Source organism: Canis lupus, chromosome 30 (assembly GCF_048164855.1).
Source record: "Canis lupus baileyi chromosome 30, mCanLup2.hap1, whole genome shotgun sequence".
NCBI lineage: Eukaryota > Metazoa > Chordata > Mammalia > Carnivora > Canidae > Canis > Canis lupus.
Window position 1 is genome coordinate 39,133,249 of NC_132867.1, and position 18,749 is coordinate 39,151,997.

General features: G+C 43.8%; 1 protein-coding gene and 1 long non-coding RNA gene across 2 annotated transcripts in view; one reads left to right on the forward strand and one right to left on the reverse strand.

Moving 5' to 3' along the window:
* The window catches only part of BACE2 (beta-secretase 2), a 79,786-nt gene that overhangs the window by 56,281 nt on the left and 4,756 nt on the right, over positions 1 to 18,749 (forward strand). The window contains exon 8 of the mRNA XM_072807040.1: positions 4,174 to 4,342. Coding sequence (XP_072663141.1) covers positions 4,174 to 4,342 — 169 coding nt within the window. The remainder of the gene's footprint in view (positions 1 to 4,173; positions 4,343 to 18,749) is intronic.
* The window catches only part of LOC140621709 (uncharacterized), a 37,832-nt gene continuing 29,566 nt past the window's right edge, over positions 10,484 to 18,749 (reverse strand). Inside the window, exon 3 of the long non-coding RNA XR_012021478.1 lies at positions 10,484 to 10,681. This is a non-coding gene — a long non-coding RNA (uncharacterized lncRNA). The remainder of the gene's footprint in view (positions 10,682 to 18,749) is intronic.

Genomic DNA, 18,749 nt, shown 5'->3' on the forward strand with positions numbered 1-18,749 from the left:
AGGCAGAGGGAGAAGCAGGCTCCCTGTGGGGACCCGGATGTGGGACTCAATCTGAGGACCCCGGATCACACCCAGAGCCGAAGGCAGATGCTCAACCACTGAGCCACCTAGGCGCCCTCACTGGTTTCTTTCTTTCTTTCTTTTTTTTTTTTTTTTTCTGAACACACAGATCAATGTGTCTTTGTTATGATTCGGTGACTTTGGGATAAAGGGGATGGAATTGGGGGACAAGGAAGGAGGAGTATTTTCAGGAGAAAAAAGGAAGTGCTACTACCACCTTTCCCCTTGTCCACTTCCTACGTGGGGACACGTGCCCTCCAGGAAGGGCGGGTTCCTGGGGAAGGTTGCTTGAGAGGCTCAGGAGAAACAGGGCTGGACAGAGGACGCCCGCACACCCCGAGAACCCGAGGCTTGAGTTTCATGCTCATTTCCGCCCCTGACGCATGCTGTAACTCTGAGCAGATCACTGAGCCCTTTCCCCGTCTGTCCCTTTAACCATAAAGGGAGAAATCCTAATACTTGCCAAAGACATTTTCCCTGCATACAGCGTTATGTTCTCTGCATCTTTAAAATAATTTATTTTTATGATTACATTTTGGTGGGTCGAACAGCACGACGTGGACATTATTTCCTCAGTGTGGTTCGTAACTAAAGTCAAAGCCTCACTTCGGGACAGAGATGAGCGTGTAATTGTAAATAAATGGCAGGGGGGCTGGTTGGCAGACTCGGGAACTCAGGGGAAGCAGAAGAAAACACAGGCATTTGGGGGGAAATCTGTTCCATTCGGGGCAGCTAATAGCCACCAGGGCGGGAAGGTCACTGGGGGCTCAGCAGCTGGTCCCAGGACCCAGCACGGCCGAGTGTGGAAATACAGTCCTGGAGCTTTGGGAGCATTGCCTTTGCTTTTTGTTATCTCTGCGTTCTGAGAAATCAGTAGTATTCTCATGAGACTGTAGATATATTTTGGTTGACTTTGACATGTTCACATTTTTGGTTTTTAAAAATCTGCTTTCCCTGCTGTTTTCCTGATTTTTTTTTTTTTAAGATTTTATTTATCTGTTCATGAGAGACACAGAGAAAGAGGCAGAGACACAGGCAGAGGGAGAAGCAGGCTCCCTGCAGGGAGTCCGATGAGGGACTCAATCCCGGGACCCCGGGGTCACGACCTGAGCCAAAGGCAGATGCTCCACCACTGAGCTCAGCACCCAGGCATCCCTGTTTTCCTGATTCCTTACTCAAACTTTACCATTTCGTTTTCTTTCCATTGCCTCTTTGGAAAAAGGCTTTGTTGGGCAGTTGTGAACCATCACGTGCCAATAACCTCACAAGCTCCGCGTGCCACTGACACAGCCCTTGGGGTCAGCGCTGGGCGGGGTGGGGGGGTCGTCTCCTAACACTGCAGCTCTGCCTGCCTGCCATCCATCCCTCACATTTAGGGGCAATCATCAGGGCCCCTTCCCTCCAAAGTCTGAGGATGAGGCCCCTGCCCTAGGACCTTTTTGGCATCAGCAGCCCTAGATTGGCATATGCTCACTAGTGCAGAAGGGAGCTGTGTCAAAGGCAATTATCTTAAATTTCATCTGTCTCCATTCTTTCCCCAAAACACATGGGCTAAATCTTTTCTGGCCTGTTTACAAAAGCAGCCCCCAACCCCAGCCCACAGGCAAATTCTGGTTTTCTTTTCCACATAACCCTAAAAATGTAAATAATTTCAGTCTACCACTGGTTGGTCTATTTGTGCTATTTTAGTTTAAGGCAGACAGTTTATTCTGAGATCCAGCAATACTTCAGCTTTCCCAGCGTGTTACAGCATCGACAGTCTGGAACTTTTATTGGCAGTCAGCTGGGACGCACATACAAAGAGTAAAAGATACAAATTCAGTCTGCATATTTTTGCATTGGTATCATCAGTTACATGCTATGTGATAATTGACTGGGTTTTATTATAGAATTAGTTCCTTCTGAGGTAGGGGTGTGTTGTGTGTGTCTGTGGGTCCATGTACATTCCTAGGGTTTGCTTGCAGAGAGGTAGGGGAAGGTGCTGTCGCAGCCCCCAATGTATCCCCGGCCTTTGCCTCATTCATGTTGATCCTGTGAAGTTGCATGTTTCATTTGATCAAGCTTAGGGCTGCTTATTCGTGTCACAGGCACCCTTCGAGGCCCTCCTGTGTGCCCACCATACCCCCGAAGCCTAGACACCAGGAGCAGAGCGAAGCATAGAATGAAGGATTCCTTGCCTCGGAGGAGGGCTTGCAGACAGACGAACCACTCGGGCAGGGTTCTGACTGTGGGCGCGGTTCCCTGGACCCAGCCACCGGCCCGTGTCCAGCCATTGACGACGCCAGGGGCTGCCACACTCTGTCCTTGCTCACCCCCTGCCTGTCAGCCCCTGTCTCTCACATCGTCCATATGCTGGCAAGGGCAGTGAAGCTCATCTTCCTCGGGTGTCAGTTTGATCGTAGGTGCTCTCTCCAGCCCAACTTGCTGGTTTCCTTTCCTGCTCGGGACGTTAAATAGTGCTCCTGTGTTTCCCACTCCTCGTGGCCGGTGCTCCATCTCGTCTGTGCTTTCCTTCCCAGCTGGCACCCCTTCCCTGTCGCCCCTCTGCAGCCCCTAAAAATCCCCACCCCTTGTGCTCCCTCAGGCCCCAAAGCGCCAGGTTCCCAAGCTTGTCCTCCAAAATCTTTCTTTGTGCTTTTACCACTTGAGGGCTGGTCAGTGCTCACAAGAAAGTCCTTTTTTCCTACTCATTTTGCCCTTTATTGCCTTTTTTTTTTTTTTTCCAGATGTTTGGTATTTTGCCTTACTAAGCCACTCTATTCTCTTGGTTGCCTGCATTTGAATACTTTGCTGTTAAAAAAAATAAAGGGATTGTTCTTACTGGTGTGACTTCCGTTTGCTCCCTGGTTGTTTAAAGTTTTGACCTCCCCGGAGGACCTCACGGGCCAGGTGTCGTGTTTATGGAGCATGCACAGCCCGTGCAAGAAATGGTCTCCATCCCTGTCGGGGCTTCCTACGTGGGGATGCTGTGTCTTCTCTTTGACACAGCTCTTCTCTCTCCGACTGAGGAAATAAATCATCCTTGCTTCCTCCCTGCTGCCTACTCTTAAGCTCTCTCTGGCAGAGGATGACAAAGACGGCACCCTGGGGCCAGTTAGGAGCCATTGCAGTCTCTCAGAGAGAAGGGGATGCTAATGGTCCAGACTGGGGCTGTAGCCATGGGGATGGGAGTAGTGATTGGACTCAGATTCCATTTCAAAGGAAGGCCTGCAGCCTCTGGTTATGGTTTCCCCGTAGGGAATGAGATACTGGCCTGGTGCTATAGGGCCTGAGTAAGTGGGTGAATCACAGATTTATTGAAACGGAAGACCTTGAAAAATAGCAGATACGGGGAGAATGTCCGGAGTTCAGTTTTTCTAATATTGCATTTGAGATGCCAGTTGAGTGGCGAGTAGGGCAGGTGGACATAAAAGTGTGGCCATGGCGGCAAAGGTCTGGCTGGAGGTCAAGATTTGGGCATCAGCATAGAGCCCCGGAGTATCTTTAGGGCCATGGGGCCACAGGTGGGGGATGGCCACCAGGATGCCGGAGCCCTGGGGGTCCTCTGATGTTCAAAGGTGAGGAAGGCAAAGCGAACCCTACACGGGTACCTGAGAAGGAGCAGCCAGTGTTGGGGTGAAGAAGAAACAATCCCCTCTCAGAGGCCAATGGAAGGAAGGGTTTGGAGGGGGGAGAATTAGCTGGTCCATGGTACCATAGAAGGGCCCATCAGAGCACTTCCCACTCCACATTTACTTAACCTGCCTCCTCCCTGGATGGGAAGCTTCTAGGGCGCAGGGAATGTGTGTTCCTCATCCCTGTTGCTGGTACTGAGGGAGGCATGTCTTGGCGATGCCATGTGCTAGATGGATGGACTGATGGATGCACAGCTGTATGGATGCACCTGTGAATATTTACAGGCAGCACACGTGTTTTTTATCCTCTCAGTAACGTCTATCACCACGCTTGTGATGTCGTCTTCCAGATGACAATGTGATGTCATCCCCTTCCCTCCCTGTGTCCCGCCCCCGCCATGGCACCTGGGCAGGTTTGAACACTCCGCGGCCTTGACAACTTGGTGATATTGCCCGATTCATGCTTTGTCCTGTTTGTTTGCTCTTTCCTCGTAAACAGCTCTACATCCAGCCCATGATGGGGGCTGGCCTGAATTATGAATGTTACCGATTCGGCATTTCACCTTCCACGAACGCGCTGGTGATTGGTGCTACCGTGATGGAGGGCTTCTACGTGGTCTTCGACAGAGCTCGGAAGAGGGTGGGCTTTGCAGCAAGCCCCTGTGCAGGTAAGCGATGCTTGCACTAGACAGGGAGCCCCAACTACAGTGCATCATGTCCCTTCACTAACTTGGAAGCAACTCTTGATGATGGGTGAGTTGCCTCTGAATTGTTCCCTGCAGGCCCATCATCCGTGGTCAGTCTTATCAGTGAGACACACCACAGGATTGCAGAAAGGAGTACGTGAGGCCATCTGTGTAAAACGTTTAGTTCCGTGCTTGACACCTGGCAAATGTGTGATCAGTGTTAGTATTACAGTTATCTTGCATTAGACTTAAAACAGTATCTCACACCCTGGAATAAAGGTGGGGGGCCTTGGAGAAGAGTTACAGTTTTTTGATAGGAAAATCAAAATAAAGATCAGGTATAAGCTGTGTATTTTTTTTCCCCTCAAAGAAATCTTGGTTGTTGTACAATAAGGAATAAATGCTTATCATTGCTATTTCTTGAAATCCTAAAATGATGAGATCGAGAAGCATGTTTTTCTCTTACAACCCCATTGAAAAGCTGGTGTGAGGGTGAGTCAGCAGCATTGTTTTGCGGAGCCCAGCTTGAGGGTTGGGCCCGTGTTCGGGAAACCAGGAGGGAGGGCAGGAAAGCTGATGGGTGGGGAAACCCCCAAACTTGAAAATGTCTATGCATGAACAGTTTGCTGGAATGGAGTGTCCACACAGCTCCCGGGTCAGCGGGAGGGTCGGGTACTTTGGGCAGCAGCCCAGGCTAGCACTGCAAAGGCCAGTCCTGGATGTGGGCATGAGCTGGGGTCACTGGGGACGTGTGGAGGGAGCGCGTGAGTCGGGCTTCTCAGTGGGATTTCAGGGGACTGACACATCCTGGCACATGGGATTCAGAGTTGGCGGGGAACATGCCAACGGAGAGAAAAATTAAGCAAATGTGTGGCAGCGAAAAGTACAGGCAGCGAGGACGTGGGACAGGAGAAATTTAGAGGCTGTGGGGCGGCACAGAGTCACCACGTGGTGTGGGGATGGAGGTGCGACTTGGATGAAACGGTCCTTCAGGGACAGGAGTAGTGAGCGACAGGCATGAATGCCAGCTGTGCTGGTCACCTCAACCCCGACTAGGCCTTCAGGGGGATCTAGAACCCACAGGGGCGTCTGGGGGAGAGCCACGGACATGAGGGTGTGCAGGCAAGACATCAAAGGAGCTCAGCTGATTTATCCCTGAGGGGGACATTTCAGGTCTTACCACCTGACTCAGGTGGGGGTGGAATGGGAGTCGTGGTAAGCAAAGCAGGTCGGGCATGCTTCCTATCCTTGTTTGGACACACCGGCGTTCCTGGAGGATAAAATAACAACTTGGAGCTTGGAAGGAGAGAAATATCGAGGGGAAAATGTAACATCTGGAACATGAGCCCAACTCACGTGCTGTAGAAATGAAACCACTCAACCCCATGTACATATTCGATGGTTGCAAGTTCTATTTTTTTTTTTTAAGATTTTATTTATTTATTCAGGAGAGACAGAGAGAGAGAGAGAGGCAGAAACACAGGCAAAGGGAGAAGCAGGCTTCCTGCGGGGTTCAGGTCCCAGGACCCTTGGATCCCGACCTGGGCCGAAGGCAGCTCAACCGCTGAGCCACCCAGGCGCCCCTGCAACTACTTTAAGTGTTAACGCAGCTCCCTCTGACTTTGTATTGGTGGGGAGGCTTGGAATCCTTGAGGTTTGTCATTTTGGCATCTTTGGTGGGAGGGAATATTTACCTTTTCAGAGTGCATTACCTGTTTTTAGCACATGAGGTATCCCTGGGAAAGACCTTTCTCTGTGGTGGGACCTGGGACTGTACAGTCAGAGACGCTACTCTGTCTCCCAGCTGTATTTTTACATCTTGTAACCCAGAGAACTAAGCACTAAGGCAATTTCCCCCACAATTTCTGTTCTCTTGTTAAACACTATTAAAGTAGAGGCTACTATGGCAACAGCCGTCATATCGTCCACTTTACTTAATACCGCAGAGCGCGTAATCGCCGTGTCTCCTTAAGTGAATTGCTGTTGGAAGTAGTTTAATATTAAGTGTCTCCAGGCAAAGCAACGTTCACACCTGCATTTCAACATGAATCCTTTGTGAGGTGTGCTTATAGAAGTTTATTATTATTATTTTGCTACTGTTTAAAAAAAACATATTTAAGATTTTGGTACTTAAACATTTGATTTTTACCAGCAGCGGGAATATACATGGATATGTCTCCTCTTCTGTGCAAACTGTTTAGCCATTAAAGTAATTACTTCCCTCCAAGCTGCAATTAGGAGCCAGACAGTGGTCTATAGCGCTGTGATAAATGGAAGAGGTACACTGCCCTTTTTTTTTCTCTCGTTAAAAGTGTCTATTTTTAATTTATCACTTGCTTTAAATAACAAAATGATTTAAGTCCTAGGAAATCTCATGTGCTTTGTGCACACTTACGGAACACCCAGATTTAACAAATGCTAACATTTTGTCATATTTTCTTCAAAAATTTATCATAGAAACAGAAAAGAAATACAGCTAAAGCCCCACCCCACTACCTTCCCCAGAATGACCCTTCATCCTGAAACTGGTGTAGATTCTTCTCATAATTACTAGACACTTAAGATTCCACAGCATGGGGCACCTGTGGGGCTCCGTCGGTTAAGCATCTGCCTTCGACTCAGGTCGTGATCCCGGATCCCGGGATCGAGTCCCGCATCAAGCTCCCTACTCAGTGAGGAGTCTGCTTCTCCCTCTGCCTCTGCTCCTTCCTCTGCTTGTGCATGCTATCAAATAAATAAAATCATAAATTAAAAAAAAAAATCACTACATAGTTGTAAGTGCCTTGGATTAGTTGTCTATTGCTTGGTAACAATTTAGCCCCGAATTTAGCAGCACTGTGTGACCTTGTGCAGGCACTGAGGGTCAGGAATCGAGGGGGCTTAGCTGGTGGTTCGGGTCTAGGGTCTCTCAGCAGGGTGGAGGGGGTTTCTGCTGGAAGCTCACTCATGTGGTAGGTGAGAGGAGCCCTCCATTCCTTGCCATTGGGACATCACGCCAGGCTTCCCTACACATCCTTTTTTTTTTTAAAAAAAAATATTTATTTATGATAGTCACACAGAGAGAGAGAGAGAGAGGCAGAGACATAGGCAGAGGGAGAAGCAGGCTCCATGCACTGGGAGCCCAATGTGGGATTCGATCCCGGGTCTCCAGGATTGCGCCCTGGGCCAAAGGCAGGCGCTAAACCGCTGCGCCACCCAGGGATCCCTCCTACACATCCTTAAGATGGGCACCCAGTCACCCCAGAACAAGTGATTCCAGAGAGTGGAAGTGCAACACAGCACCCGGGACAGAAGCCACAGTCTTTGCTCACCCAATTTTTTAAGTGGCATGCTATCACTTGTGCCCTATTCTGTTGCACAGAACCACCCTGGCACAGTGTGGGAGGGGATTATACAAAAGTGAATACCAGGGAGCTGGGGTCATTGGAGTCACCTTAGAAGCTGTCTACTGGATACCTATAAATAAATGCCATACAACAAAATATAGGGTGGTTGGTTGTGGGGTTTGGCATTTTTTAAATATATATGAATGCTCTATAGTACTGTGCCTATCCTTTTTCAGTCTGCCTTATTACTCAGCATTACACATTTACTACATTTTCTGTGTTGGTGTGAATACTAGGTCACTTGTTTTGACTGCTCTATAGTATCCTCTTGTATGAATATCCCCAGGTCACTTACCATTCCTGCCTTGATTACCGTTTGGATTGTTTCTGATACTTGCAATTATAACTTGCAGTGAGCATCTCCCTGCACACTATTAGGATCTTCTGAAGATGTGATTTCTAGATGGTTTGGTTTGCCAGCCATCAGTGTTAATGGCTCCTGTCAGAGTTGTCTTCCAAGTAGCTGGACCATCAGATTACATAAGAATGTTCATTTCCTCAAAGTATTATATTTGTTTTGTTTTTGTTATTTTGCTAATCTGTATGTATGAAATTGTGTCACAGGGTAATTACTTCTGAACTGATGGAACTTTTTTTTAAAAAAAAAAAGGATTTATTATTTGAGAGAGAGAGTGAGAGAGCTTGCACACTTGGTGGGGAAGGGCAGAGGCAGGGAGAGAATCTCAAGCATACTCCCCACTGAGTGTAAGGCCTTATGGGGCTCAATCTTAAGACCCTGAGATCACGATCTGAGCCAAAACCAAGAGTCAGGGAAGCCTGGGTGGCTCAGTGATTGAGCATCTGCCTTGGTCCAGGGTGTGATCCTGGAGTCGCAAGATTGAGTCCCACATTGGGCTCCCCAATGGCTCCCCATGGAGCCTGTTTCTCCCTCTGCCTGTGTCTCTGCCTCTCTCTGTCTCTCATGAATAAATAAAATCTTAAAAAAAAAAAACCAAACCCAAGAGTCCGATGCTCAACCTACTGAGCCACCCTAACACCCTGAGATGATGCGGTTTTTATAGGTTTATGGGGTGTTTGAGCTCTTTCTCTCATGGTGAATTTTTCTGCTAATAGCTTATGTACATTTTTCTACCAGTCTTTTTTTAATGTCTATACATTCTTCTTATTTGATCCATTAGGTATGGGGGGCTTATGTGTGGTGAATATCTGCTAATCTCTCTGGATTTCTCCTACCTATTTTTGTTGTCTTTCATTTATATATATATTTTTTTAATTTAGTGAGATAAAATATACTGATCTCTTCCTTATGGCTTTTACTCTGTACCTTATTTAAGATTTTTTTTTTCAATCTAAGAAAATAAAGATTTTTTTTCTCTAAAGATACACTGTACTTTTTTCCATATTCTCATAGAATATGAAATGGGAATCCAATTTTTTATAAGAATTCAATTTTCTCAGTATTATTTATTGAAGATATTTTCCTCTCTAATATTTTCAGTATTATAAAAATTTTAATATACAGGAAAGACTAAAAATAATACAATGATGTCTTACTATCCACTATCTAGATTTGATAATTTTTGCATTTTGCCATATATGTCAGTATACATGTATATGTAGTTTTTGTTGGAACCATTTGCAAGTAGGTTGCAGATATCACGACATTCTACCCCTAAATATTTCACTCTATAACATTTCATTTATAAATACATCTTAAAAATATGGACAGTCTCATACATAACCATAATACCATTATGATATCTAAAAAATCAAAAATATTTACATCGTAGTATGTATTATATAGGTCAAATTCAGATTTCCTCAGGTACCCCAAAAAAATGGTTTCCTTAGCTGTGTTTTTGTTTTTGGTATTTTTGAAGGCCAGTTTTGTAGACTATATCATATTCGGATTTGTCGGGATTTCTTGTAATAGTATCATTTAATATGTTCAACATGTTCATTTAACCTTACATTTCTGTAAACTTGTTTTGCTTTTTTAATATTTGTTTACTTGAGAGAGAGCAAGAGCTAGAGAGAGCACAGAGGGAGAGGGAGAAACAGGCACCCCGCTGAGCAGGAAGCCCGATGTGGGACTTGATGTGGGACTTGACCCTAGGACCCTGGGACCACGACCTGAGCCAAAGGCAGATGCTTAACTGCCTGAACCACCCAGGTGGCCTGCATTTCTGTAAACTTGAACTTAGGTCTGGAGGCTTGGTTAGATTCAGGTTAAATTAATTTTGCAAGATATCTACAAAATTTTAATAACATCTTTGTTATATACCAAGACCCAGTATATACCTGGATCTGTTCTTTCTGAGCATTCTCTTCTGCCCTACTGGTATAGTTGCTGTCCCTGTGCTATAATATATGGCTTAATTTCTGTAGTTATAAGACTTAATTTTCAGCAGGGGCTCAACTCTTCTTTAAATGCCCTAGGCTACTTTTGTCCTTTTTTTTCTTAAAGATTTTATTTATTCATGAGAGACACACAGAGAGAGGCAGAGACACAGGCAGAGGGAAAAGCAGGCTCCATTCAAGGAGCCTGATGTGGAACTCAATCCCAAGACTCCAGGATCACCCCCTGAGCTGAAGGCAGATGCTTAACCACTGAGCCACCAAGGAATCCCTTGTCTTTTGTTTCAACTTGTCAGGATCTCTGAACCCTATTGGGATTTTTATTAGAACTGCATTGGATTTAGAGATTAATTTGAGAAGAAATCAAGTCTTTGTTATACAAGTCTTTTCCCTATAAATGTGCTAATTCTCATTTGTTTAGGTCTTTTTTTATGTCCTACAGCAATTTTGTAGTTTTCTCTAAGAAAGTCTTACACACGTAAATTTATTGGTAGATACCTGTTAGCTCTTATTGTTACTATAAATGATATTTTAAATTGCATTTCGGTTGTTTAGTATATAGGCTTGCAGAGTTTTTTGTATGTTAATCTTCTATCCAGCCACCTTGCTGAATTCTCTGTTTAAAAAAAAAAAAAACAGTTGTTAGAGTTGCTTGGATTCTTCTATGAAAGCAGTCATATAGTCTCATGTACAGAGTAGGTTTGTGGAATTCCCTTCTAATCCTCAATTAAGGGATTCTCAGTTTGCTGAAATTGTTTAGTATGAATGGAAAAACTGACATTTTTACTAATGTTAAACATATTCCTACTCTATGACTCAGCAACTTCACTCTTAGGTATATGCAGTGGGGAAATGAATGTGTGTCCACCCAAAGACTTGACCAGAAGCAGCTTTATTCATAAAATGAACTAAAAGGGATCCCTGGGTGGCACAGCGGTTTAGCGCCTGCCTTTGGCCCAGGGTGTGATCCTGGAGACCCGGGATCGAATCCCACGTCAGGCTCCCAGTGCATGGAGCCTGCTTCTCCCTCTGCCTATGTCTCTGCCTCTCTCTCTCTCTCTCTCTATGACTCATAAATAAATAAAAATTAAAAAAATAAAATAAAATAAAATGAACTAAAAGTACTACATCATTCAGTTATTACATTGTTACACAAAACCACCATTTTCATCAAACTAAAAACAGTCCAAAGTATAATGAAAGGAGAATGGATACATTTTGACACAACAATTTTCCTTATGCTGAAAAATATGCTTTAGGATCTCTCTTAAATTTCATTTTGGGGGCAGCCCGGGTGGCTTAGTGATTTAGTGCTGCCTTCAGCCCAGGACATGGTCCTGGAGACCCGGGATCAAGTCCCACATCAGGCTACCTGTGTAGAGCCTGCTTCTCCCTCTGCCTGTGTCTCTGCCCCCCACCCCCTCTGTGTCTCTCATGAATAAATAAAATCTTTAAAAAAAATTTTCATTTGCCCTGATCCTTGAATCATGGTTTAGCCCTAGCATTCTAGATTGCCCATTTTCCCTTAGTGTTTTGAAGATGCTATTTCAGTGTTTTCTGTCCAACATTATTGCTGGTGAAAAAAACCCCAGTTTCAGGTGTTGTACCTTTAAGGGTAATCTGTTTGTTTTCTCTGGTTCCTGTTCAGACTTAAGTTAAATTTTTCATCTTCTAAAGTTTCACCATGATGTATCTAGACCTAGATTGTTTTTCATCTTGCTCAGGACTCTCTGAGTCTGATAATTCATGTTTTTTTTAATCATCAAGCCCAGAGAATTCTAAGCTGTTACCTCCACCACTCTTGCCTCACGCTCATCTTTACTAGTTTCTCCTGGACTGCTGAGATAAATTTTGAGATTTCTCTTTGTTTTCCTTTACATCCCATAACCTTTTATTCATAGTTTCCTTTCTTTATCTTTGCTGCATTCTGTGTAGTTTCTGCAGACACATCCTAGGTTGTCCTAGTTCTCTCAGGGTTTTTTTTAAGATTTTATTTCTTCATGAGAGAGAGAAAGAGAAGAGCGCATGTGTGAGAGAGAGGCAGAGGGGCAGGGAGAAGGAGAGAGAATCTCAGGCAGACTTCATGCTGGGGCTCCATCCCACAACCACAAGATCACAGCCTGAGATGAAACCAAGAGTCCAATCCGATGCCTTACCTCAACCAACGACCTGTGGCACCCGGGTGCCCCAACCTATTCAGTGAGTTTTAAATTACATTGGCTGTATTTTTCATTTCTAGAAATCCCACTTTGTACTTTTTCAAATCTACTAGTGTACTTTTCTGTAGTGTTCTGTAATAATTTTGTTGTGGCTTGTATTTACTTTGTCTCCATTATTTTATTTGATCTTTGAAAATGGCCAGATAATGTTCCAGTGATACAAGGCATAATATAGTGCCCCACACCCTCAGAGGCAATCATGTATATTGTATACATGTATATATACACAGTGTTCCCACATTATTTTTTGAGCCTTATAATCCTCTGTTATGTGGATGTTCTCTGATTTAACAATTCCTTAATGATATATTTAAGTTGTTTCTAGTCTCCTGTTGTTATTAACAGTAATACCATGTTTCACTCACACATATGAAAGTATATCTCTAGATTAGATTATTGGAAGTAGAATTGCCAGGCTACAGAGTATAAGCATTTGTAATCTTGATAAATATTGTCACATTGCTTTCCAGGGAGGTTGTACTCTTTTATACCTGGTTGTACCAGTTTTCTAAGAATGTTATATAATGGCCTGAGTTCCCAGTCAGCATCACCAACAGGGTAGTGTCACACTTTCGGGAATTTTGCCAATCTGATAGGTAGAAACGATTATCTCGGTATAGTTTTAATTTAATTACTTTATTACATGTGTGGTTGGGTTTATTTCCCTGTGTCCAAGGGCATTTGTTTTTCTTTTCTATGAACTATGTGCTCATATATTTTCCCTATTCTATTGGGTTTTTAGGTTTTTATATTGATTTGTAGAAGCTCTGTGTAATGGAGTAATTAACCATTTGGAGAAAAAAGCTATAATCCATGTTTTAGTTATACATTATTTAAAAATTTACTTTGCTGTTGAGGAATTTTATTGTAAAAATGGTTTGAGGTATTTAAATATATCAGTCTTTTGTTTTAAGTATATCAATCTTTTAAGTTTTAAGGCTCTTAGGTTTGAAGTCACATTTTAAATGACCTTCTTTATTGAAATTATTTTGTGATTTGTGCAAATACTTTCATGTTTCATTTACCTTGACATAGTCTGTATGGATAGCTTTTTTGCCCCCAAGCTGACTACCACATTGTTCCTGTAATATTTTTCAGATAATCCACATTTTCTCCACTGATCTGAAATTCCATAATTATCATATTCCAAATTCCAGTAAATATTTAAAAGATATATATTTATTTCTGGACTTTCTGTTCTGTTCAATTGATTTATCTTACAGTGCTAGTTTCTGTTCATTACTCTTTTTTTTTAAAGATTCTATTTATTTATTTGAGAGAGAGAGAGAACAAGAGAACAAACACAAGCATGGGGAGTGGCAGATGGAGAGGGAGAAGCAAGCTCCAGCTAAGCAGGGAGCCAATGTGGGACTCGATCTCAGGACCCTGCGATCATGACCTGAGCCAAAGGCAGTCTCTTAAACCAACTGAGCTACCCAGATGCCTCCCATTATTCTTTTTTATTCAGAACTTCCCTGCTGTTCTTAATTGTATTTTCCTTTATGAACTTTAAATCAACCTGTTACAAAAAAAAATCCTGTTAGTATTTTCATGAGGTTTTAATCACTGTAAACACAGCTATAGTATAATCTCAAGCATATTCTGTGTCCCTATCATTTATGGAGAGCTAATCTCTTTGTTTTTGTATCTGCTTACAGTTCTCTCCTGGTGGAGTTTCTCACTTGGTTTTGCAAGTTTTTGTTGTGAGCTTATCGTTAGTGGGCATGCTTTTTTTTTTTTTTTTTTTTTTTTTGAATTTTTTTTTTTTTTTTCCGCCTTTGGAGAGAGTTCAGTGCACCTTGGGTTGTAAAAACGTTGCTGTTAAAGCAACTCTGCATTTATTTCTGCTGAGTGTGAGGCATCGAGAACTTTTAGGATTTCTACCCCAAGCTGTGTAAATGTAGATGCCCTCCATGCGTGACACTGTGGTTGGGAGACTGTCTTTCTCATGGGAGATTGTTTCTTGCCCTCCTTGCCCTCTGCCCCTCTGGCCTCAGGCAGAGTCAGATTTCTGTGTTGGCAGAATTTTCCCAGCTCCCTCCACCAGTGAATCAGTCTCTGTCACCCATCCATGTGGTGCTGGGGTCAAATCTGCCTCCCTCCCTCCCCCTGTCCCTGGGCATTGGATCTCCAGTTCTAGGGCCTATTTCTAGGCTCATCTACATATTTAAAAATACGAGTTTATCATCTTTTCTATGTGTTATAGTAGGAGGAAGTTCTACCTTGGTGCCAGCTAGCACTTGGCGGAGCCCAAATCTTTGGGAGCTTCCCTTTTCTCTTGATGCCTTTTATTTGGTTTTCGTAATAATTGGTGTTTGTCAGACAACACTTCGCGATAGGATTAGGCTTTTCTATAAGGGTTGGGGCAGGGTGGGAAGGAGAGCAGTGAGTGGGATCTCTTTGAAGACTTTTCCTGGGGAGCTTTTCAAAATACATTATGGCCCACACCCTCCCCTCCTTTTTCAGCCAGGGTGTATCAGAATGGTGGTGGGTGGGAGGGTGATGGTTATTTTGGAAAAAGATCCACAGATGCTTCTCTTATGCTGCCCTGCCTCTCCTCGCCTCACCCACCCCCCCCCAACCCCTACGAAGCGTCACTATTCTAGTCTCAGAGCCACATAAATAAGGCGGTGGTCACCATGTGCCATGGAGCTGGCCAACCTGGGGCGTCCGCAGATAGAGAGCCTCCCATCCCAGGGGCAGATGTTAGAGGCTGCAGCACTTTCAGCTGCCTCTGTGCTGCCCGGGCCAAGTATCCTATAACTAGGAAGATAATAGAGTGTTAAGAGTGACAGCTCTCTCTTAATGTATCCAAAGCTTCTGAAATACCACCCATCTCTTTTTATAGATTGAGACATTTAGCACCCAAGAGCCGTATAGATTTCAGCTTTTACAACTTGAGACTCATCATAGATTGTGGCAGTCATTTCACTGCGAATTTTCCTTGCTGCAGGTTGAAAGTGGATCATCTGGTACATATTCATGTTTAAAAATAGGAAACTTAGCTGTTAAGAGCAGAGTTGCAGAGATAGGCCTCCTCCACCTACTTAGAATACAATGAAAAGATGCCAACGCCAGGGGCCCCAAAGACAGGGTTTAGGTCGCCCTCATTCCTCATTTTATAGAAAAGAACCGTGAGAACTGGGGGTGCTGAGTGGTTCTCATGTGGTTGCACAACAAAATGGCCCCGGGCCCAGAATGCCTGTCCTGTAAACTCCAGAACATTCTTCCAGGTGAAACCTGGCTACTCAGAAGGCATCTTTGTATCAATTTAGTCTGTGTGAGGAGATCATTCACTTTATTTTGCATACTGTGGCAAAAAAAAAAAAAAAAGTACCCAGCCATGATGATTTTTTTATGGTTAGCAGATTAATGTGTCTTCCTCTGGTGCTTATTATCAACTGGGTACTGATCTTCCAGGAGGTAAGACAGAGAAACCATAATTAAAAATCGTAACCCAAGATATCGATGAGAGATTTAAAATAATGATTTATTAACAGGAGATACTGACGAAACACCAAGCTTACCCAGGCACGGTGCTGAGTGCCCTTCCGGTTAGCCTGGTGATCCATTGAGCAAGACTGATTCGTGGGTGCTGTTAATTTCTCCATTTTACAGATAGGGAAACTGAGGAGCAGAGAAGTTAAAAATATTGGCCAAGGTGACAACTTCACTAAGTGGTAACTTGGACTTGAACCCCAGCAGTCTGACCTGTGCCCTTCACCCGTGCATAGGGTGGCCTCATCAATAATTCCAGTATAAAAACTTAAAATCTACTCCAGGATCATAGAATTAGTAGTATAGGTAAACAAGTGCACAGACCAGCCAATGAATGCCATTTCCTGAAGATATTCAAGAAGTAATTTAAAATCAACTCTAATTTAAAAATATATATATTTATTTATTTATTTAAGTAATATCTGCCCTCAATGTGGCGAACTCAGGACCCCGAGATCAAGAGCTGCCTATTCTGCTGGCACGCGCCCCTCCTTTGATAGGAAGTAGCTGTTGAGAAAATGTGAGGGCACGGTTGTTTTCAGATAAGATATTTTGACTGACAACCTTAAATTGGTGCTATTTTTCAGGAATGTAAACAAATTTTTTTTGAATATAAAAGTAATAGGTGTACTTTGAAGAAAATTTGACTTCGGCGAGGGTTTTGATGCGTTTGTATTGTAGATCTGTTTGTTATTTTTTTGTTCTTGTTTTTGTTTTTTTGTAGATCTGTTTTTGTGAAAACCTGTATATAAACTTGAGCATTGAACAAACCCCCATGTACCTAGCGGAACTGAGCTTGGGTTCATTTTTCTTCTTCTATTTCTTTTTTTTTTTCTTTTTCAGCCTGAGTACAATCCTGTCACATGTGTTGTTCATTGACATACTTTTTTGACTACCTCATTTGTTGGATTTTTTTTTAATGGTTTTATTGACATATAGTTGCTATAAAGTGCACAGTTTGTGTTTTGGGGACCAGTTTGCTGAATTTTACATATGTATGTGAATTGGAAAAACTCCAGTCCCCTCCAGTGGTTCTCCTTTGCTCTGGGGCTTGCCGCCTCGCTCACAGTGCAGACCACTCTCTGTCACTGACTTCTGACTAAATTCCACTGTGATCAGAGAACATAGCGTGGATTTTAGTTCCTTTAGATTTCTCGATATTTCGGGTTTTTAAAAGATTTTATTTATTTATTCACGAGAGACACAGAGAGGAAGGTAGAGACACAGGAAGGGGGAGAAGCAGGCTCCTCACTGAGCAGGGAGCCCAATGCAGGACTCGATTCCAAGACCCCGGGATCACGACCTGAGCTGAAGGCAGATGCTCCACTGATGAGCGCCCCCTCCCCCCAGGTGCCCCTCACTCCACATTACCTTTGATTAGCATTAGCTTCACGCATCTTTTTCCATCCTGTGTCTTTCAATGTAGTTGACTATCTACATCTAAAATGCACTGCTTGGGAGCAAATAGTCAGGTCTTGCTTTTTCTCTAATTCACTTCAACAATCTCTGCTTTGTCTTTGGGGGGTGTTTAGACCAGAGATTGGCAGATAACAGCCTGCAGGCCAAATCTGGCCTGTCGGGTTTTTTTTTTTTTTTTTTCTTTATATACAGCCTTTGTAAAAAACGGTTTTACATTTTTAAAGGGGTGTGAAAAAAAAAAAAAGAAATCCGGGAAGAATGTGACAAATCCTCCATGGCCCAAAAAGCCCTAACACGTTTACTTTCTGATCCTTTCTGGAACAAGTTTGCGGACCCCCGGTGTAGATTATAACAAGATGATTGATTGATCGGTACTTTTCCCCCTTTCCTGCCTCCTTCTGGATTGAGCGTTTTTATCTCTCTCCCCCTCGGCTGGTGTCCTGGCTCTCACTCTGGACGTGTGATCGTAGCGGTTGCTCTAGGGTCCGAGCGGGCACCGTGGAGAGACCTGGTCTGCTGCTCTGTACAGTATAAGGACCCAGAGCGTGCTCGCACTTCTCACGTCGCCCCTTGTGATGTTGCTGCGCGCGTTTTACTTATGCGTGTGTTACAAACCACCCACGACACTGGTGTTATTTTTACTTGACGCCAGTTATCTCCTTAAGTATTTAAGATGAAAAGTGAGATGATATAATTGCCTACATAGTTACCGCGTCTGGTGCTCATCGTTCCTTTGTGTACATCCCGGTCTCCAGCTGACATCCTTGACCTTCTGCTTGAAGGCCTTCTGTTAGTGTGATTTCAGTGCACATTGATTGGCGATTTCTTTCTTTCTTTCTTTTCTTTCTTTCTTTCTTTTCTTTTTTTTTTTTCAGCTTTATGGAGGTGTAACTGACACAGAAAAGCTAGGAACATTTAAGGTATACAACTTGATGTTTTCCTGTATGTACGTGTTGTAAAATGATCACCACCAGCTGCATATCCATCATCTCACGTGGGTACCATTGTCTGTCTTCCTTCCTTTCTTTTCCGTTTCTCTTTCCTCCTTTTTTCATTTCTTTTCTTTCTTCTTTCTTTCTTCCTTTCTCTTCTCTTTCTAATTTCTTTCTTCTTTCCCTTCCCTGTCCTCCCCTCCCCTCCTCTCCCCTCCCCTCCTCTCCTCTCTCCTCCCCTCTCTCCCTCCTCCCCTTTCCCCCTCTCCTCCCTTCCCCTCTCCTTTCCTTTCCTGTCCTCTCACTCTCTCTCTCTCTCTCTCTCTCCCTCCCCCCACAAGTGAGAACACATAAGATCTACACCCACCATTCCACTCTCTGCTGCTGAGTTGGACTCTTTTAGTTTCCATGTACAGTGAGATCCTACGGAATTTGTATTCCTCTCTCTGGCTCATTTCGCTCGGCATTGTGTCCTCCAGGTGTATCCACGTGGCCACAAATGTGGCAGGATCTCCTCCTTTGAGGCTGGACAAGACTCTAGTGTGTGTGTCTCTTCTCGTGATAAATCCTTTCAGCCTGTGTATGTCTCAGAACATCTTTTATCTTTGCTTTGAAA